Source organism: Pan paniscus, chromosome 3 (assembly GCF_029289425.2).
Source record: "Pan paniscus chromosome 3, NHGRI_mPanPan1-v2.0_pri, whole genome shotgun sequence".
In the NCBI taxonomy this organism is placed as follows: domain Eukaryota; kingdom Metazoa; phylum Chordata; class Mammalia; order Primates; family Hominidae; genus Pan; species Pan paniscus.
Window position 1 is genome coordinate 116,152,626 of NC_073252.2, and position 23,361 is coordinate 116,175,986.

The 23,361-nt window shown below is 36.7% G+C and overlaps 1 protein-coding gene across 3 annotated transcripts in view; it reads left to right on the forward strand.

The window, feature by feature from the left end:
• The window catches only part of NDST3 (N-deacetylase and N-sulfotransferase 3), a 229,737-nt gene that overhangs the window by 87,099 nt on the left and 119,277 nt on the right, over window positions 1–23,361 (forward strand). For all 3 annotated transcript variants that reach the window (XM_024928682.4, XM_057302151.2, XM_024928683.4), the window contains exons 5-6: window positions 16,927–17,112; window positions 22,424–22,552. In XM_024928682.4, coding sequence (XP_024784450.1) covers window positions 16,927–17,112; window positions 22,424–22,552 — 315 coding nt within the window. The remainder of the gene's footprint in view (window positions 1–16,926; window positions 17,113–22,423; window positions 22,553–23,361) is intronic.

Consider the following 23,361-nt stretch of genomic DNA (forward strand, 5'->3'; position numbering starts at 1 on the left):
TTATATGTTCAGTGTTTTAGTATATCAACCTCCTGCTAAAGACTGACTCTGTTATTTAAAATGCTTTATATCTTTCCTATGTGTAATCCCCTATATTTTACAAGTATGACTTTTGCATCTTCAAGTTATTAGTATTGTTGAACATATTAATATGGTTAGAGATTTGTGGTAGAGCAATACATATCCTTTAGCTGTGTTCCCTTGGTATATTTCTAGCAATTGCTTCACATCTATTTTTTCACCAGAATAGTTTAAAATCTGTTTTTCTAAATTGAAACATATCTAATTATTTTTAGAATTATATATTTTAAGTATCTTGAACTCCAAGATAACACTGTCATCTACTCCTAAGTTCTAGCACCTCCACATAGGTGGCAGAATCACAGAACATTAGAGAAGGAGTGTTTAGGATGAAGACAAGCAGGGGAAAATTGGATGTAAGTAGACATACTGGATTACTAATAAATTAACCAAAGAATAGGAAATAAAACCCAGCTTTAACTAAACCAGTGGAAGCGGGATCATAAAGAAGTGAGATGTGAAAAGTATTTCTGACATAGATTCAATAAGGTTTTAATCAGATGGATGATGAGGAAGCATAAGAGAATAACAGGTCAAAAATAACATCAGGGTTTAAGCCTCCCACTTTTCTATCTGTGTGTAACTCTTTAAACTTTTTGCAAATGTGAACTGCTGCTTTTTCTTTAGAAGTTCTGTATTTCACCTACATGAGGATACCCCCTCTTACCCATATCTACAGTACTGCAAAATGTATTCTCATTTGGATATATCATTTGAACTTTTGAAAGTGGTTTTGATTGGAATTCTTTTCTTTGTAAATTCCTGTCCAGATTACCTTCTTTTCCATCCTATGGGAAGACTCCATACTCTCTAACAAGATAGACATTGTAGAAAGAATTCCTCAATTCCTTTCCCTTTTTCCTCTAACAGAAATACTAGATTTCATCTTCAACACATTTATCTGGTAACCTAAACGATTTCATAAAAAGAAAGATAAATTTAGCACATGTACTGCATGAAAATAGTGCCTTACTGTCCAAATTTATGTGGACACAAAATGAACTAACAGCCTTTATGAATTCTCCTAGAAACTCATACTAGTGGGCTGGAGTCAGATGTGGGTATGAGGGTGGGGGAGGTCTATTTCCAGATCCATTCCTGCTGCTCCCGAATTTTCACTGCTCTTTCCTTTTACGCCTTTCATTTACTTAAGATGGAGGGGGCACTTGCATTCTGAGAGGTGGTTATAAACATGGCAGAGATGGAAGTGATGGCAGAAGAAGAAGTAAGAGTGAATTTCACATGAGTGCTAACCTTGGCTCCGCTTTGGCATTTTTGTGTCTCCCACTCCATGTTCCCACGCATTTAACAATTTCTTTCAGTTTTTTTTTTCTTTTGTACCAGCTCCTGCTCCTTTTCAAAATTTTCCATCTCTACTTCACTTCCAAATTTTCAGCCCACACCTAGATTATTGCAGCAGCCTCCAAACTAGTCTCCCCAATTTCCCGTTTTTTTCCTTTAATTTTTGCTCAGATCAGGAAACGTGAAACTTGAAATTCTGTGATTCTGTTTCCGCTGCATGAAACAGAACCTAACGGTTCAGTGAGAAAGATTCTTGACTCTCTTAAGGAAATGTAGGAAGATAAATTGTTGAGCTCCAAAATATTTACTAGACATTGCGCTTAGGGCTTTCCATAAATCCTCGGTTAATTCTCCCAACCACCTGTGAGGTTGCTTATTCTCGTATTGAAAATGAAGAAAGCAAGGCTTAGAGAGCTTATATAAATTTTCCAGTGAAAGCTGGAGAAAGGGTTTTATCTCAGGTCTGTCTAATTCCAAAGCCCATGTAACAACCATGGTTTGTAAAATTAACAAGTAGCCATGCCATTGATACTGTTATTGCTGTTACACAGATCTCATAATCAAAATGTTATTACTTCTTTAAGGAATTATATTTTTACACAAATTCAGAATACAATCTGACTTTTTACAATGTTTTTCTCCTAAAGAGCTGTCTATAGGATTTATGTAGTTTCTTGTGTTTGCGATCTCAGCGCTGCAAGCATTACTGTCCTGGTGGCTTTTATAAATACCAGAGAGTATATGGTGGTTATAACAAAAATCAATATCAACTTTTTATGCTTTCAGAAATATTAAACTTCACTTAAAATTAGTACTATGTAGACTTCAAGATTCCTAATCAACCTTGCATATTTTCAGAGAGATTAAATGTGTGTGCAAGTACTCTGAGAATTTGAGGCTGTCCTGGATTATTTATAGCTTTCTTACCTCTCAAAGACCCCAAAGGTCCACATAAACTTCAAACTCTGAGAAAGCTGAATTAAACCAAACTTTCAATTCCTCCATTATGAATCCAGATAATTTTCTTTTCAGTTATTTTGCTACAGCATAAAAGGTAAGGCTTCATAAATTCATTTTTTTTACATTTCTATAAACCTTTTCTTGTGTTTACTTGAATACACCCCAGCAATTCAAAAATACCAACCTGGGCTGTGCAAAGTACAAGTGTTTACATGATTCTTTTGAGTATTCTCACAAAAGCGCATCCTTTAGTGCTATGTTTACTTATGAGACACTCAACAAAGATATGACAACACTTCAAAAATTCTGGAGGGAACTCTAAGAGAGGAAAACAACATGCTCAGTTAAATGAAAATGTACTTGAAATAAATGTTATAATTGTTAGGGAAGACTGGGAGAAAATCTCTCACTCTCCCCCAAATATTTCTTTTCTCAAAGGTTACAAGTGAAAATGAAAATTAAAGCCAAGTATGCTACCTTTTATAGCCCTTTTTCAGTATTGGTACTACATTTTTAGCTTAACTTTTGTTACTGGAATTTCTTACTACGTTTGGCTTACAAAATGTCATTCCATTTCTTGAAATAATTTAGCTGCTAACTTGGGATAATACTTAAAGAGGAATATGTGGTGTTAAGAAGGGGTTTTTGCTTATGTTATTTCTACAGCTCTATCAAATTTATGGTACACCAGAGGTATTCCTTCCCTCCCACTTTATATGTAATATCTAATATGTATAATAGAAGAAATGTATATTGTTTAGTAAGACTTTGTTTTTAGACATGATTGATAATGACAATGTATCTTCTTTGAGGAATGTCTGCTCTGAAATAAGCACTCTGAATTGTTTGAGAATGGAAGTAATGGTGAGAGGAGTCTTAGTTTACCTTGGTTTTTTTGTTTTGCTTGTTTTTGTTTCCCCCAAATAAAGAATACTGTTAACTAAATAAAAGAAAATGAAATGGCATTTGACCAATAACTTTGTTTATATCCTTCATGCTGGACAACTCTGTGAGATCATTAGTTTTATTACCCTTACTTGGCAAATAAGGGAATTGAGGCACGGTGAATTTGCATAACCTGCCAGGGTCCTGGGACCAATGAAGAGAAGCACTGAGATTGAGCCGGGGACTCAAATCTGTGTTCTCCTAAATCTGTATTCTCTTCATGATAGTATCCTACTCTCTATCCCTAGGATTCCTGGTACAAGGATAATTTCATTGTCATGGGTTTGGCTATTTTGAGATATTGAAAGAATAAGACTCTTTTCTCACTGTATACTAAATTAAACACCATACACTCATCTCTTTTCCGGAGATGAGTAACTCCAGAGTGATAAGGTGACACTTCTGTTTTATAAGTTGCTATAATGCCATTCAGTTTTACAAGATCTCATTATTAACACCTTTAACACTTTTATCCAAAGACTTTTGTTACTTTTATTTTATAGCCATATTTTTTGCTATCTTGTGAGACAAAGAATATCTCCTTCCTCGGGTTTCTGGATCCATAGGAATATCACTACCCAGAGAGACTCACCTAAACCTCAAGTTCCAGATTTTTTTATGAGGGTTTCATTATATAGGCATGTTTGATTGTATTATTGGCCACATGACTGAACTCAATTTCCAACTCCTCTCGCCTACCCTAAGATCAGGCTGATATCACCCGGCTCAAAGCTCTCATTCTCTAATTACATGGTGGGACTTCCTGGCATGACTAACCTTCATCCTGAGTCATCTTGTTAGCATAAACTCAAATATAATTTCAGGGTCTCACCATAAATAACAAAGACATTTCTATCACTCAGGAAATTCCACAGAGTTAGGAGTTATCTCCCAGGAATCAGGGATAAGGAAGACCAGACAAATTCTTTATTAATACAACAGCTGCCAACAGGGGATGATTCTTGAACCCTTAAAACAAATCTACTAAAAACAACATTGTCATCACAGAAATTTTTTCACATACCACCCAGCAAACCAAAATTTATATTATAAATCAGGGAGCACCATGTAAGAAAACTAGAGAAATAGTTAGTGGTCAAATCTATAAATATTAACCAAATTTATGTAACTGTGTCTATCATATTTTAGGAGATTATTCCATCCTTAAGTATGTAGAAAGAAAATTGTATATGGGAGTTTAAGTTTGTTCATGGATTAAAAATAGTACATTCGTATTTAGCATCTGAATATAAAATCATTTCTAAAACCACAAAGATTATGTCAAAGAAACACAGAATTATAAACCTGGACTTTAGTGACTACTTGTACAACCCCTTTATTTTACAATTTTTTAGAAAATGAAAAATCAGATTCCTGTGCTTAAGGTAATTAATTCTTTAAAGATTTTTCATTTCAAACCATACCAGAAATATTATCATTTATCACGGGAACATAGTCTAATATTTAATAATCTTTGCATGTAGTACCAAATCTAAATTCCCTTATCTAATGATCCTGACTTGCCTTATTTTGTTGTAGGCTAAGAAGACAGTCAGCTTCCTTTGAATAGCAACTTTACATATATTGGGCCACTCTGCCAACAGCCATACCATTTCTTACTTTCTTCCAGTGATTGCGGCTACTACAGGACTCCTTCCGCAGGTGCCAGAGGTTCCACAGGTTCTTATAAGCTGAATTGTGGTTGTAGCCCATCAGTGTCACCTTAGGAAAACAAATCGTCATTAGAAGCTTGAAAATGCTTCACAAATTCAAATAATTATATAATTTTGACTATAATCATCCTGTTGTGCTATCAAATAGTACATATTATTCATGCTTTCTAATTATATTTTGTGCTCATTAATCATGCCCACCTCCCCTGCAACATCTACTATCCTACCGAGTTTCTGGTAGCCATCCTTCGACTCCCTATCTCCACGTGTTCAATTGTTCCGAGTTTTATATACCACAAATAAGTGAGAACATGTGATGTTTGTCTTTCTGTGTCTTGGTTATTTCACTTAACATAATGACCTCCACTTCCATCTATATTGTTGCAGGTAACTGAATCCCATTCTTTTTTATGGCTGAATAGTACACCACTGTGTACTATTATACTGTGTGTATGTATGTGTGTATATATATATATATATACCTCATAATATACCTCTCTTTATCTATTCATCTGTTAATAAACACTGGTTGCTTCCAAATCCTGGCTATTGTAAACAGTGCTGCAACGAACATGAGAGTGCAGATATCTCTTTGATACACTGATTTCCTTTCTTTTGGGTATATACTCAGCAGTGGGATTGCTGGATCATATGGTAGTTCTAATTTTAGTTTTTTGAGAAACCTCCAAACTGTTCTTCATAGTGGTTGTACTAATTTACATCCCCACCAACAGCGTATAACGGTTTTCTTTTCTCCACATCTCTCCAGCATTTGTTGTTGCCTGTCTTTTTGGAGAAAAGCCATTTTAACTGGGGTGAGATGACATCTCATTATAGTTTTGATTTGCATTTCTCTGATGATCAGTGATGTTGAGCACCTTTTCATATGCCTGTTTGCCATTTGTATGTATTCTTTTGAGAAATGTCTATTCAAGCCCTTTGTCCATTAGTTATTCAGATTACGAGATTTTTTACTATAGAGTTGTTTGAGTTTCTTATATATTCTGGTTATTAATCTCTTGTCAGATGGGGAGTTTGCAAATATTTTCTCCCATTCTGTGGGTTGTCTCTTCACTTTGTTGAATGTTTTGTTTGCTGTGTAGAAGCATTTTAACTCGATGTGATCCCATCTGTCCATTTTTTGTTGGTTGCCTGTGCTTGTGGGGTATTACCCAAGAAATTTTTGCCAAGACCAATGTCTTGGAGAGCTTCCCCCATGTTTTCTTATAGTAGTTTCATAGTTTGAGGTCTTATGTTTAAGTCTTTAATATATTGATTTGATTTTTGTATATGGTGATAGACAGGGGTTCAGCTTAATTTTTCTGCATATGGAAATCTAGTTTTTCAAGCACCATTTGTTGAAGAGATTGTCCTTTCTCCAATGTATGTTCTTGGCACTTTTGTCAAAAATGAGTTCACTGTAGGTGTATTAATTTGTTGCTGGGTTCTTTGTTCTATTCCATTGGTCTATGTATCTGCCTATATGCCAGTAGCATGCTGTTTTGGTTACCATAACTCCGTAGTATAACGTGAAATCAGGTAATGTGATTCTTCCAATTTTGTTCTTTTTGTTCAGGATAGCTTTGGCTATTCTGGATCTTCTGTGGTTCCATATAAATTTTTGGATTATATTGTATATTTTGTGAAAAATATCATTGGCATTTTGATAAAGATTTCATTGAATCTGTAGATTGCTTTGTTTAGTATGGACATTTTAACAATATTGATTCTTCTCATCCATGAACATAGAATATCTTTTTATTTTTTTGGTGTACTCTTTAATGTCTTTCATCAGTGTTTTATAGTTTTCCTTGTAGAGATCTTTCACTTTTTGGTTAATTCCTAGGTAGTTAATTTTATTTGTGGCTACTGTAAATGAGATTACATTTTGACTTGTTTTTTACATTGTTCACCATTGGCATATAGAAATGCTATTGGCTTTTGTATGTTGATCTTGTATCTTGAATTTTACTGAACTTGTTTATCAGTTCTAATAGTTTTTTGGTGGAGTCTTTAGGTTTTTCCAAATATAAGATTATATCATTTGGAAACAAGGATAATTTAACTGTTTCTTTTCCAGCTTGAATGCCCTTCATTTCTTTCTCTTTTCTGATTGCTCTAGCTACGACTTCCAGTGCTATGTTGAATAACAGTGGTGACAGTGGGCATCCTTGTTGTCTTCCAGATCTTAGAGGAAAGCCTTTCAGTTTTCCCCAATTCAGTATGACACCAGCTTTGGGTCTGTCATAGATGGATTTTATTATGGTGAGGTATGTACCTTCTATACCAAGTTTGTTGAGGGTTTTTTATCATGAAGGGATGTTCAATTTTATCAAATGCTTTTTCAGCATGAATTGAAATGATTGTATGATTTTTGTCCTTCATTCTGTTGATATGATGTATCATATTGATTGATTTGTGTATATTGAACCATCCTCACATCCCAAGGACAAGTCTCACTTGGTCATGATAAACGATCTTTTTAATGTATTGTTGGATTTGGATTGTTAGAATTTTATTGAGAATTTTTGCATCAGGATTCATCACAGATGTTGGCCTGTAGTTTTCTTTTTTTGATGTGTCTTTATCTGGTTTCAGTATCAGGATAATACTGGCCTCATAGAATGAGCTTAGAAGTATTCCCTCCTCCTCTATATTTTGGAATAGTTTCAGTAGGATTGCTGTTAGTTCTTCTTTAAATGTTTGGTAGAAATCAGCAGTGTAGCCATCAAGTCCTAGGTGTTTCTTTACTGGGAGACGTTTTATTATGTCTTCAATCTTATTACTTATTATTGGTCTTTTCAAGTTTTGGATTTCTTCATGGTTCAATTTTGGTAGGTTGTATGTGCCAAGGAATTTATTCATTTCCTGTAAATTTTCCAATTTGTTGGCATATAGTTGCTGATAGTAGCCACTACTGATCCTTTGAATTTCGGCAGTATCAGTTGTAGTGTTTCCTTTTTCATATCTGATTTTATTTATTTGGGTCCTCATCCTTTTTTTTCTTTGTTAATCTGGCTAATGGTTTGCTGATTTTGTTTATCTTAGAAAAATCCTTTTTGTTTCATTGACTTTTTTGTATTGTTTTCTTCATTTCAATTTCGTTTACTTCTGCTTTGATCTTTATTATTTCTTTTCTCCTATTATTTTTGGGTTCAGTTTGCACTTGCTTTTCTAGTTCTTTAAGATGCATTGTTAGATTATTTATTTGAAGGTTTTTTCTTTTTTGATGTAGGCACTTACAGCTATAAACTTTCCTCTTAGTGCTGTTTTTGCTGTATCCCATAGGTTTTGGTATGTTATGTTTCCATTATCATTTCTTTTCCAGAAAGTTTTTCAATTTCCATCTTAATTTTTTCATTGACTCACTGATCATTCAAGAGCATATTGTTTAATTTCCACTGAGTTTGTATAGTTTCCAAAATTCCTCTTGTTGATTTCTAGTTTTATTCCATTGTTGTCAGAGAAGACGTTTGATATTGTTTAGATTTGTGTAAATGTTTTAATACTTGTTTTATGACCTAACATATGGTCTATCCTTGAAAATGATCCATGTGCTGAGAAAAAGAATGTGTATTCTGTAGCCTTTGGTTGAAATGTTCCATAAATATATATTAGATTCATTTGTTGTATAGTACTGATTAAGTCCAATATTTTTTCTTGAGTTCCTGTCTGGGACATCTGTCCAATGTTGAAAGTGGAGTGTTGAAATCTCCAGCTATTATTGTACTGGGGTCTATCTCTCTCTTTAGCTCTAATAATATTTTTTTATATAGCTGTGTGCTCCAGAGTTGGGTGCATATATATTTTAAATTGTTATATACTATTACTGGGTTGACTCCTTTATCATTATATAGTGACCTTCTTTGTCTCTTCTCACAGTGTTTGTTTTCAAATCTATTTTGTTTGATATAAGGATAACTACTCCTGTTCATTTTTTGTTTCAATTGGCATGGAATATCTTTTCACATCCTTTTATTTTCAGTCTATGTGTATCTTTATAAGTGAAGTGTGTTTCTTGTGGGCAACAGATCATAGAGTCCTGTATTTTCATCCATTTGGCCACTCTGTGTCTTTTGATCAGAGAGTTTAGTTCACTTATATTTAATGTGATTATTTACGTGTAGAAACTTACTCCTGCCACTTCGTTATTTGTTTTCTGGTTGTTTTGGGGTCTTCTCTCTTTTCTTTTCTTCCTTCCTGTCTTCCTTTCAGTGAAGATAATTTTCTCTTGTGCTTTAACTTCTTGCTTCTTTCTGTTGTGTTTTTTGATTTGAGGCTATCATGAGACTAGTAAATACTGTCTTGTAACTCATTATTTTAAACTGAAGACAACTTAACACTGATTGCATAAACACAGAAAGCTCTACACTTTAATTTCATCAACTCACTTTTTAATTTTTTGTTGTTCCTTATGTCTTGTTGTACTGTTTATATCTTGAAAAGTTTTTGTAGTTATTACTTTTGATTGGTTCATCATTTAGTCTTTCTACTTAAGATAAGAGAAGTTTACACACCACCATTACAATGTTATCATAGTCTGTGTTTCTCTGTGTGCCTACTATTACCAGTGTACCAGTATTTTTACCTTCAGACAATTTCTTCTTGCTCATTAATATCATTTTCTTTCAGATTGAAAAACTCCCTTTAGCATTTCTTATAAGACAGGTCTGGTGTTGATGAAATTCCTCAGCTTTTGTTTGTCTGGGAAAGTCTTTATTTCTCCTTCATGCTTGAAGAATATTTCCACCAGATATACTATTCTAGCATAAAAGTTCTTTTCCTTCAGCACTTTAAACATGCCTTGCCACCCTCTCCTGGCCTGTCAGGCTTCCACTGAAAAGTCTGCTTTCAGATGTATTGGAGGTCCATTGAATGTTATTTGTTACTTTTCTCTTGCTGCATTTAGGATTCTGTCTTTGTCTTTGACTCTTGGGAGTTTGATTATTAGATGCCTTGAGTTAGTCTTCTTTGAGTTAATCTGCTTGGTGCTCCATAACCTTCTTGTACTCGAATGTTGATCTCTTTCTCCAGGTTTGGGAGGTTTTCTGTTATTCCTTTGAATAAACTTTTTACCCTTATCTGTTTCTCTACTTCTTCTTTAAAACCAATATCTCTGAGATTTGCCCTTTGGAGGCTATTTTCTAGATCTTATAGGTATGCTATGTTGTTTTGGTTTGGTTTGGTTTGGTTTGGTTTTCTTTTGTCTCTTATGACTGTGTATTTTCAAATAGGCTGTCTTCAAGTTCACTGATTCTTTCTTCTGCTTGATCAATTCTGCTATTAAGTGACTCTGATGCATACTTCAGTATGTCAATTGCATTTTTCAACTCTCGAATTTCTGCTTGATTCTTTCTCATTATTTCAATCTCTTTGTAAAATTAATCTGATAGAATTCTGAATTCCTTATCTCCGTTAATCTTGAATTTCTTTGAGTTTCCTCAAAATGGCCATTTTGAATTCTCTGTCTGAAAGGTCACACATCCTTATTTCTCCAGTATTGGTCTCTGATGCCTTATTTAGTTCATTTGGTGAGGTCATTTTCCTGGATCATCTTGATGCTTGTAGATGTTCATCTGTGTCTGGGCATAGAATAGTTAGGTATTTACTATAGACTTTGCAGTCTGGGCTTGTTTGTGCTTGTCCTTGCGAAGGCTTTTCAGATATTTGAAGCTGCTTGGTTCCCAAGCCCAATATCACTGTGTTCCTTGCAGACTCGTAGAGGTACCATCTTGGTGATCTTGGAGAAGATCTAGAAGAAGGCTCTGGATTAATAGGCAGAGATTCTTGTTCATTTCCCTTAGTTTCTCCCAAACAGAGTCTCTTTCTCTGTGCTGAGCTGCCTGGAACTGGGATTATGATGATGCAAACACCCCTATGGCCACTATAACTGGGACTGCACTGGGTCAGGCCTAAAGACTCAGTCAGCACAGCACTGAGTCTTGTCCAAGGCCCACTATAACTACTACCTGGCTACCACCTATGTTCACTCAAGGCCCTAGGCCACTACAATCAGCAGGTGGCAAAGCCAGCCAAGTTTGTGTCCTTCCCTTCAGAGCGGCAAGTTCCTCCAGGCCCCAGGCAGGTCCAGAGATGCTGTCTGGGAGCCAAGGATTAGAGTGAAAAACATTAGAAATTTGCCTGACATTCTGTTCTACTATGGCTAAGCTAGTACTAAAACCACACTATAAAGTACTTCCTGCTCTTCCTTCCCCTTTCCACAGGGAGAAGAGCCTCTCCCTCTGAGCACCACCACCAGCAGCCCTTGGCAGGGTTCTGTCAGGCCACCGGCAATTTTCACTTAAGCCCAAGGGTTCTTCTGTCAGCTTGTGGTGAATGCTGCCTGGCCTGGGATTCACCCTCTGCACAGTGGGTTCCCCTCTGACCCACAGAAGGTCCGGAAATGCTGTTCAAGAGCCTAGGCCTGGACTCAGAGACCCCGAGAGCCTGCTTGTTGCTCTACCCCACTGTGGCCAAGCTGGTACATAAGGTGCAAAACAAAGTCCCCTTTACTTTTCCCTATGCTTTTCTCAAGCAGGAGTCTTTCACCATAGTCACCACTGCTGGGAATGTGCTGGGTCACACATGTAGTAAGTGCGTCCCAAGTGCCCAAGGCTCACAGCATACTCCCTGGCTATCACTGATGGTTATTCAGGGCCCGAGGGCTCTTTAATCAGCAGGTGATAAATCCTTCCAAGACTGGATCTTTCTCTTCAAGACAATGGGTTCCCTTTTGTCCTAGAGTATGGCAAGAAATATTCTCTCCAGGAGCTAGGGCCTGGAATGGGGGTCTCATGACTGCCTGGTGCCCTCTCCTACTGTGGCTGAGCCGGTATCCAAGATGCAAGACAACGTCCTCTTTACTCTTTGCTCTCCTCGCCTTAAACAGAAGGAAGGACGCACTTTCATTGCTGTGAGTTGCACTTCCTGGGATTGGGGGAGGAGTGGCGCAAGCAATCCTTTAGCTGCTCTGGCTAGTGTCTCCCTAGGTCACATGCCACCCTAGTCTACTGGCTCTAATCCCAATCCAGCACTAGGAGTTGCCTAGGAATTGAAGTCCTTGTGTGCTAGACTGTCTTTCAAGTTTACCAAGGACCTTAGAGCATGTTGGCCCATGGTGGCAAGACTTGACAAGAAACTCAAGCTCTAACTGATGACATGCATAACTTCCCCTTGGCTAAGTCTGGTCCAAATGATCCCTCCATGTGTGAGCAAAGCCTGAGCAGAGCATGGATTTGCTCTCTGCTATGACAGGGTAGTACTGAGTTCAATGTAAAGTCCCCCAGTCACTGTGCTCTCCCTCCCCCACATACATAGACCCTCCGCACTTCATGGCCACTGCCGGGAGATAGGGGAAAGGTGGCATTGGCGATTCAAGACTGTCTCTCCAACCCTCCTCAATGCCATTTTCATTAACTTTTATGAAGATAAAACGAGGTACTGCGATTGCCTACCTGATTTTTTGTTTTTCTGATGGTGCTTTTCTGTATGCAGATAGTTGTTAAAATTTGGCCTTCCTGCAGGGGGTACAAATGGTATAGGGTTCTATTCTGCCATTTTGCTCTGCCCTCGTAATTTTTAACTGCAGTCTAAAAAATGCTTTCAAGTATTATTTACATAGATATTAAAATTTCCCTGATAGTTACCATATGTTTATTCTTCAGACGAACAGGCAGTGTAATGAAGATGATTGAGAAAGTGAAAATTGGAATGAGAAGGAGGTAGTCAGAATCAGATCATACTTTTTCACTAGTATTTGTTGAGTACTTGCCATTGGCAAGACACTGAGTATATCGCAGTGGATAAAATGGAACCTAAATTTCATGAAGCTTATTGTTTAATGAAAAAGAGAGATATTACATAAATGTCTTTTCTATGCAAAAAAATACATGCTTACAAACTGTGCTGTGTACTATGAAAAACCAAGGAAAGCTACTAAGAGAAGTTTTAATGTCGACTTCATTTAGATTGGCACTTGTCAGTAAAGTCTTCTCCGAAGATATGACAGAATAAATCACCTTCAGATTTATCCAGGTGAAGATTTGGAGTAGAAACATTTCAGGGGAAGAAACCACATATAGGAAGATGCTGAGGTAGAAAAGTGCTTGGTGAGTTTCAGGGAAAGTTTCATGTTACTAAAATTCAGTGAAGGATGGAGGGTGGCGCAAGATAAGGCTAGACAAAGAAGCAAGGATCATATGCAGCGCTTGCGATCATGCTAAGAATTTTGTAATTTAAGTGGAAAGGGAAATCAGGGAAAGATTTTGAGTAGACAGTCACATAATCATATTTGTATCTTTTAAATATTACTTTGCAGGGAATGTATTGGAAGGAAGCAAGAGAGGGAATGGGATTCTATGCCAAAAGGCAATGGGATAAGATGGTAGATTCGACTAGGGTGATGATAATGACAGAATTGAAGAAAAGTAGCTAAATTTAAGATACATACCAGAGATAGTACTGATAGGACATGACAGTGGACTAAATTTAGAAAAGAGGAATGAGGAGGTGTCAAAACTATCTATCTTTCAACACAGCAACTTGTTGGTTGATGGTGTCATTTAATGACATGGAGAAACCCTGCAGAAAGAGAATATCTGGTAGGGCTGAGATGTGGAATGTTTATCATGAGTTCAACTATTAAGACTATTAATTCCACTTGTGATCCAAATACTTCATTTACATTTTATAGTTACATAGCCAGATTCCTCAGTGTTTTTGAACCATGTCCTCCACTAGAAAAATCTTAACATAGATTTCAGAGTTCCTAGATCTAAGATGCTACTTTCAATCAAGGATCAATGAAAAGACTAATTAGAATTAACTTTTAAGGTAGACTTTTTGCCACAGATTAAAAAATAATATGTGCTTAATCTCAAATCGAACAATCCAGAGGAGAGTAATCAGCCAAAAATTTAGCTTGATGGCTAAAGCTTTTAAAACCTGATAGTCTGCCTTCCGGATCACACTACCTGCAATCTTAACCCAAACTTTTCTATACAATAACATTTCAGGTGTTCTCTCTGGTGATGAATGCAAATTTGGGAGCAAATTTATGTTGCCTTCTTCTAAAATGAATTTAAAAGCAGCCCCCTACTAACTGAATGACTCACAAGCTGGAACTACTCGGCAGTGGCTGAGCATATTTGGAGGAATCAGAAGAGAAGCAGGCTTAGGAAGGGGTAGTGGGGTAGAAGTCAGAGTTCACCACAGGAGTCTCATGAGAAAGAATCCCAAAATCTACAGTGAAAGTAGAAAATACAGTCTGTCTCTTTTAGTGGAAAATAGGTGGCCCAGTAGTTTCATAATTTCCACATTATACTTGAGTGGTAGGATCATAGCATCTAAAAACAATAGAGGCAGGGTAGTAATGACAACAATAATTTTAAAAATCCATTAAATGCATATCATGTTTCCCGAACTATACTATCTTCCAAAATTACCTCTGAACCCCTTTGAGGTAATGCCCTTATGACTAGCATTTTAGAGAACAGGAAACAAGGCTTAGAGCTCATAGGTCATTTGCCAAAAGCCATGCAGTTGGTGAATGAGAGCATGAACAGCCAGATATGTCTGATTCCAGAAGCGATGTTTTCTGCTACTATGCCACACTGCACCAGCACACAAATAAAAGATGAAACTAAAAAACCCATTTAGTCAGGTGTGCTGGTGTGCATTTGTAGTCCTAACTACTGCAGGAGGATTGCTTGAGCCCAGGAAGTCGAGGATGCAGTAAGCTATGATCACCACCACTGTACACCAGCCTGGGAAACAGTGAGATCCCGTCTCAATAAATTAACTAATTAATTAAAAATTGCAGTAGTTTTTAGTGTTAAAGCTAGGAAAAAAAAGTAAAAACTGTATATACATTGGTTGCCAAATATTTTTAAATCCAAAATAAGGGAAATGTCTCTGCTATGCTGGGCCATCCTTTCATGACATGTGGGTTCTGAAGACACAGCTGACTACTCGCCGTTATTGAAAACTACCTTGAGCTTTTGAACAGCATAATTTCTTACAAATTTGCAGATACTTGAATTTTATAACATAGCTCTTGTCATTGTGTATTTCTTCCCATACTCTTCAAAAAGTTGTTAACCTCCTCAGCATCACATAACATTTCCATGTAACAAACCTGCACATGCACCCCTGTATCTAAAAGTTGAAATTTAAAATAAAAGAATACTATTTAACAACCACCAGAAATAATAAAGTTACTTCACCACATTTTTTAAAGTTGTTAACCTATAATTCATTTTTAATGTTTGTGATATGAATTCATTTTTCTTCATCTGGTCTTTATCACCATACCCCTAGCCCTCAATCACTTTAGTTGAACACAAATTATGTGTTGATAAGGGATGTCTAGTGGGAAAAAATTACTTTAGTTTGAGTTTTTAAAAACCAGTAAGAAAAAAGCAATGAGATATTTCAATTCAATTTTTAGTGGAGTTCTAAATATGATGGTTACGTAGTTATGGTAATTTCTGCAAATGATGCAAATAAAATGAAGAATATGAAACTTTACCTCTCACCCTTCAGAAACACAGGAATGGCCCACTCAACCTCCAATACCACCCATCCTCTTTCTCACAGTAGCAAGATAGTGGCTCCCGTTTTTGGCATCCTCAACTACAGCTGACGGAACTGAGTTTTGAACAATAAACAGAGTTTACGAGATAAGAAAAGGGCATTCCAATTGAGGAAGACAGTGTGTACAGTATACAGCAATGACATGAAGGAAATCATCAGAAATTGGGGCGATGAGTGCTGATAGAAGATGAGGCTATATAGGTAGGTTGGGACCAAATTTTGAGGGCCTTTTATGCCGTATCAAGGAATTTGAACAAGTATTTAGGTAATGGCAAACCATTGGCAAGCTGTTTTCTTTCTGCATTCAGGCACTTCATATACTTTCTTCCCCTCCTGTTCTTATTTAGGTTTAAAAACAAAGCTAACCATACCTCTAACTTTTTCCATATCAGTTGGCTGCATATTTCTGCAATTTAAACCATTTAGCAGCCTGATACTATGATTCTGTGTATGTGAAACTGTTATTTGGCATGAAGACAGTCATTAATTTAAAAGAACCTATTTGAGTGGAATTTTTGAAGATTTTTTCCAAGCAATTGAAAAATATAAACAGAAAAATAAAAAATAATTTTGGAGAAAAAAATACCTGTCAACTACTGAAGCCATGAGTGTTCTATTTCTAAAAGACACATTTCATTTTGTATTACTGTGTAATTTTCCTCTATGCCTTTTTTTTTTTAACTGGAGTCATTTTATGTACAAGAGCTTGACTTCAAATCAACTAAGTTCCCAGAATATTTGGCTGTTTCAGTACCTTCAACTTTCACTATAAGGGCTTCTACTTCAAAAAAAATTACTCTGTTGAATTTTACCACATTATCCAATCAAAAGTGTGTGCTTCTCCTAAGGCAGGGAACGTTGTTACTGCTGGCCCACATGCTGAAAGGACAACAGAAATGTGGAAAACTTGGTAGAAACTGTAGAGCAGACAAAATAAAATCTTAACAGCAGCCTAATGAACTTGGAAGGTGTTCTGTTCCTCTAATAAACATTGGTTTTATTTTGCGGGAAGTGCTTAGTTTTGTTTGTAATAAGTGTCTAACATTTAACTTGTTGACGTATGGGCAATAGGAAAACAGGTGGCTATGACAAGGATGTGCAAAATAGAGGCTCTTTCAAATTATTCATTAAAATCACTAGATCTGTCTCACCACCCCTCAAACACAGATGCATCAACATAAAGACTGGTGAAATGGCTAACAGGCTTCATGACGTCTAGAGGTGTTAACACTTATATCACTTTAATTTTACCACACAATTAAGTAATGATGCATTTAAATATATATATTTACAGTACATTTGAAAATCTTACTGTAAAAATAGGATCAAGATAAATCTTTACACGCTCCAATTAACATTTGCTTGGTCTTAGGAGCACGGCATTCCAACGGACATGGGCTACGCTGTGGCCCCTCACCATTCGGGTGTCTACCCTGTACATGTTCAGCTTTACGAGGCCTGGAAGAAGGTCTGGAATATTAAAATCACCAGCACTGAAGAATATCCACATCTGAAGCCAGCTAGATACCGGAGGGGTTTTATCCACAAAAACATCATGGTGAGCTTCCTCCAGTATGCATAGGGTACAACTAATTCTGCAAGATTTCATTCCTCACTTGAAGAAAGAAAAACACAAATGTTAGAAGCATAAATGTAGGAAAAGCTCCATGCTGCAGGAAGCATATTTGTCATATCTAAGCAGAAAATGTTTTAATTAAAATCACTTCTTTTCAATTCTTCAAATATAACTGAAAAAGGTTTTGTTACTGACATTACCACTGGTAAGCAGGCAATGATGTTAAAATACTAAAAAAAAATTACATTTAACTTGCAGATAATTTTTAGTAGACATCACTTCTTCAAAATGTTATTCAGTATGAAAAACTAACACCAACTCTGTCTATATTAACCATGCTGCTCTTTGACAAGCCAGTCAAACTGTGTTCTTCTATTTACCATGCCAGGCTAAAAAAGAACTCAACCATTTGCAGCCAGAAGCCACATGTGAAGCCCTGCATAATCATTCACATATAATAATATAGAGTAAAAATGACAGGTGATGCTAATTAAATCATTTGCATACACCATCTAATTCTATCCTGGGCTTCTCTGTTTTGTTTTTTACAATTTCAGCAAATGTATATTGTCAAAATATGCTACTACCTCTCAAAGTAAGCAATTAAATCCTAATTTATTCCCAAATCAGAAAATCCTAAGAAAGTCCTGGTAAAGCTAGGAATGGGCCTCCTAATTTAGAATCACACACTGGGAAGAAACACCACAGAAGAACACTATGTGATGAGCCACCGTAACACTCTGTTGAACTGAGATGTCTGAAGAGATGTCTACCCTTTAGAATTAGGTTATAACTGACTTCTTTTCAGAGAGTTTTTCAATGTCTGCAAAAATTACAGAGTGGATAGACATATAGCTTAGATCATCTCCCATCTTGACTTTTCCCTCAAAAAAAACTGTTGTAAATGCTAGACGGGGACATAATGGCCACATTTTATCCCAATCTGCCCTTCCTCTGTACTGAAAATGAACCTACTGTGGCTCAAGCTGCCAGAATTCTGACCAGAGGGAGTTTAGAAGACCTGGGATATATTTTTTCATTTCTCCTGAAAACACATTTTATCTGTATTATAAATGCATGAATCATGCAGGTAATCAAGGCTCTAACAGATTTCCTGTTTTGATGGAACTGTCCCTGTGGGTCTGCTTTTGCAGCAATCTGTGGAAACCTATATTTGGCTTGTGGGCTCTTGGATGAGAGTTTCCAAGTGGGAAATGTTCAGCAGACAGTTGATTACACAATAAGCGAGAGAAAATAAGACTAGGAGCCATCCAAATAGAGAAGCAAGTAGAGACCACAGGAGCCAATATGCCCTCCTAGGGAGAGAATGCATCTAGAAATAGGGAACTGAGGAGTGAACTTTAGATCACACTCTTATTTTGCTGTATGAGAGCAACTTTTTTCTGATGATCCATTCCCAAATCCAACTCAAAAGGTCTCATTATCTTCCCTTCGAACCAGCTATTGATTGTGCCATTATCCTTAATTCAGTTCTGTAATTCAAACATCATTCTATCCCCCCACCACCACTTCCAATCAGTGTCTATATTTCATCAATAATTCCTTTATATCTTTTTTATTTCCTTTCCCACTGCCACCATCTTAATTTACTTCCTTGACTTTCATGTGTGAACCTGGTGCTGCTTCCTACTTTATCTATTTACAGGTTCCATCCACCACCTCACTGCAGTCTATCCCATAGACAGTGCCAACCTTTTAATCTTTCTAAAATGCTGCCTTTATCCTGGCCTTCCTAACCTTGATTAGTTCCAGTTGCTTCCATATCCCCTAATGTGCCCTTCAGGTACCTGAAAACCATCTGGACTGTCTACCTTTCTATTTCCTATTTCCCTATGGCTGAAGCACACTCACTCCAACCAAACCCCATAATAGTATTGCTGTTACCATGCCTGTGTCATTCTTTCCACCTTGAGAGACTTTCTGGCCACTATCTACCTATTTTTATTCCCTTTATTCTTCAATATCAAGTCCCATATCTTAAATAATTGAAAACAAAGCATCTTAGTATATAGCAACTCAATACCTAACTCATACCTACAGGGATCTTATTCTCCTCTGAATTCCTACAACACATCATTTTGTATTTTCATCAGGAACATAAACACCAATTACACTTTAAGCTGTTTGAGCCCTAACCAAAGTCTCCGAACCCCTAGTTTTATCGCATTTTCAACTGAGTCATTTTCCTTCAGCCAAGACCTGATGGAAACCAGCACTCTCTACTCTAATCTCTGGTTGTTGAATATGACTCTCTGGAAAGAACCAGTATATTAGTCCATTCTCACATTGCTATGAGTAAATACCCAAGACTGGGTAATTTATAAAGGAAAGAGGTTTAATGGACTCACAGTTCAGCATGGCTGGGGAGACCTCAAGAAACTTACAATCATGGCGGAAGGCAAAGGGGAAGCAAAGCACCTTCTTCACAAAGCAACAGGAAGGAGAAGTGCAGAGCAAACAGGGAAGAGCCCCTTATAAAATCATCAGGTCTTGTGAGAACTCACTCGCTATCACAAGAACAGCATGTGGGAAACTGTCCCCATGATTCAGTTACCTCCACCTGGTCTCTCCCTTGACATATGAGTATTATGGGGATTACAATTTAAGATGAGATTTGAGTGAGGACACAAACCCTAACCATATCAGCCAGAGACCTCTAAAAAATTAGACTACACATCCTATCTACTTACTGTTTTTAATGGAAATGCCCATTGGTAGAGACTCATTAATCCTGCTGTAAACCCTCTAAGTGGTCTTTATTGGTATCTCCCCAGAAGTATTTGTTGGCAGTTGCTCCTGAATGAGCCTTAGGTACAGGATATTGGCTTCAGTCCACATTGGCCAAGATTCTTGTTGATCATGGCTTTCATAATAAACTCCCAGCTATTTTCAGCAGCAATAGGGTTCCCAGGGGTTCATCGGCATCTCAAAGCTTGACTTTGATACTGTTACATTCCCAGAACCAATTCTAGGGGGCAGTCCACAGCAGAATGCCTAAAAATGTTTCTCATCCTTTCCGTAGCATAAGAAAGCTGTTTCAAGGAACATGCTCATCATTCGGTGCCACTGCATTTATGGAGCAAGGCAGTGGAATATGACCCTTATCACACCCCTGATCATCTCCTTAGCCTCCTGTAGTGGTCTACTGACTCCCCTAGGGCTCTCTATGGGGTTCATACCCTCAGCAGGAGTAGTGCTCCTGCAGTTGCAGGGTAAAGCTTGCCACTTCCTCTTCACTGCATTGAAATTCAAATAATTTGAGAAATAGACAAAATTCAAATATCTTTTTGCTTCTCTCTTCGTTTTGCGCAGAATCAGCTAGGCAGTCAAGTCCCAAAGATGGCTCTGTATATATCCTATAATTTTCCAAGCAAAATATTCAAACTGAACCCTAGAAGTGATTCAGTCATAGTCATACACTTTTAAAATGTTAAATGCCATTTAACACGTGAGCATTTTATTATTTAGCTTTTGGGTCTTTCCCATTACCCCGATATAGCTTAAATCCTTCAAGAGTAGAAAACATATATCTTTCTGTTCCCTCACATGGGCTGGCATGGAACTAGGATATGGATCTAGTATTCTAGCATAAAACTAACTCCATGCAACATATTAACATACAGTCCATAGCTAGTTCCACTAGCACTTAACTAAATCTATTCTGTGGGCTAGCATAGAGTTTAGAATAAATATTTGTTAAATAAATGAATAAATACTATATAAAGTATTTATTCCAAATGCTTTCCAAATTCAAAATTTCATTTTTAATTTCCAAATATTACATTTATAATAGTTGTTAGGAAATATATTTAATGCCATTAGAATGCATTTGCATTTAGTTGTTTTTTGTTATTATTTTTGTGTATAGATAGGATCATGAGGATGCATAATGCTTTTAAACATAGACATCATCAGAGCTAATATTTTATACCTAAACAGAAGTTTTTGAACTATTTTATTAAGATAAAATAGCTTCTAAGGATATAACTTCTACCAACTTACCAAAATAAATAGGATATATAGAGTTTTTATTTATGCAGATATACTGATTGAGCTGTCTGTCCAAGGACTAGATTATACAATAGGTTGTATTATATAACCAGTATTATATAATACTATCCAAGGGCTAGATGAAAATTTATTTTAATACACATTCAAACTAAAATAAAAAATAAAAATAAAATAAAATAAAATAAAAACACTAGTATATTTCTACAGGGTTGCAAAACATGGGAAGTCCTGGACAGGTAATATTTTGAAAGCATTTACTGAACCAAATGTGCTTTAAGACTCAAGACATAGAACATGAAGATTGATTTACTTAGGACAATAAGCAGAAGACCTGCCCCTATATGATTTTGTAACATTTGTAGCTCTCTGAAGTATACTCATTAATGTTCTGCTACTTCAAATGTATAGTGACAAACACAGGTCACCATGAAGTCATTGTAAAATATTCTGCTTAAGGCTTTATTATCTTGCACAACTTTAATTCACACCTTCTTTTATAATTGCAAAAGGCTATAAAAATTTGAAAAACCTTATCATGAGTGTATATAATTGATGCAGATAATATATATACAAAGGATGAAGAGAAGACCTCTTACTAAATGACCTTTTATCATTTTGTTGTTACACTTTCTAAAAGTAACAAACCAAGTGAATAATCTCTTTCTTACAGTAGGAACTGGCAGGCTTCACATTTAGAATCTGAGGTAATTACTATAGCCTGCAGTAGTCCTTTCAGACGAGAACAGATACTGTGATTTGTGTCTCAAATATTCATTCTAATTTAAAATGTCATTCCCTAAGAAGCACATTGAGTTGATAACTGACTTCATTTTCTAATGCATGGCAGAATTTGGCAGAAAATATTTTCTTAAAATTATTGCCTATTAAGATTACAGTATAGCACAGACAATCCAGTACTTTTTTTAAAGTCTCATTTTTACTTCTTTTTTTTTAATCTCTTAAGATGCTAGAACCTACTAGGCTTCATAAAAGAAGTACTCACTTTGATATTTAAAACAGACAAGTAGCTAAAATAACACAACACCTATTTTAGTTTTAAAATATTTCTTCAACATTCTTCACTATTCCTTCCATATTAACATCACCTTCCCTTGCCTAGAGTATGATAGATTGTCCAGGCCCTAGTTAGACCTGAATAATTCACTAGCTTGTGCATCATCTTGCGTGAGCAAAAAGCTAAGTTTCAACAAATTGATTGAAAAAAAAAAGCTTTTCCTTACTTTTTTCATTTTTCCTTCAGGTTCTCCCAAGACAAACCTGTGGGCTTTTCACTCACACCATTTTCTACAAAGAATATCCAGGGGGTCCTAAAGAGCTGGATAAGAGTATCCAAGGAGGAGAACTTTTCTTCACTGTCGTCCTCAACCCTGTAAGTACTTTATTCTCCAAATAAATAGTGAAAAATGATAGGGCTGGCAAAAATTACCCTGGCAAAGAGGCTAGGGATTGGGCAGTCATCAGCCAAGCCAATATGAAGTTCTAGCTCTGAAACAGTAGTAAAAACTAAATGGAACCACATCTAGAAATGGGAACAAACCAATTCTACAAGTAGCAGTAACATGAGGAACTCATGGCAGAACCAGGGAAGTGCTCCAGCGGATCCTCCTTTGCATTGCAAAGTGATCAGAAGCTTTCACGGAGAATAAAATTTTTCACCTGTAAAACTCTCCTATTTCCACGGGGAACCATTTTTTTTTCCATTTAGACAACAGTTACCTCTATTATTATTTTTATTTTACTATTTAAAGTTAACGTAGAAGCAAAATAGTAGAGGAATTAGGTAAGCAAATCTAGTTATATTTTCTACTTCATGTTAGATTCGTCTTGCTAGGTCATAGGCTGAAGCAGAGCAGGCCTTTTTTTTTTTTTTTGAGATGGAGTCTCACTCTGTCACTCAGGCTCGAGTGCAGTGGCGCGATCTCGGCTCACTGCAAGCTCCGCCTCCCGGGTTCACGCCATTCTCCTGCCTCAGCCTCCCGAGTAGCTGGGACCACAGGCGCCTGCCACCACACCGGGCTAATTTTTTGTATTTTTAGTGGAGACGGGGCTTCACTGTGTTAGCCAGGATGGTCTCAATCTCCTGACCTTGTGATCTGCCTGCCTCAGCCTCCGAAAGTGCTGGGATTACAGGCGTGAGCCACCGCGCGTGGCCGGGCTACTCTTTTACTTCTTCATACT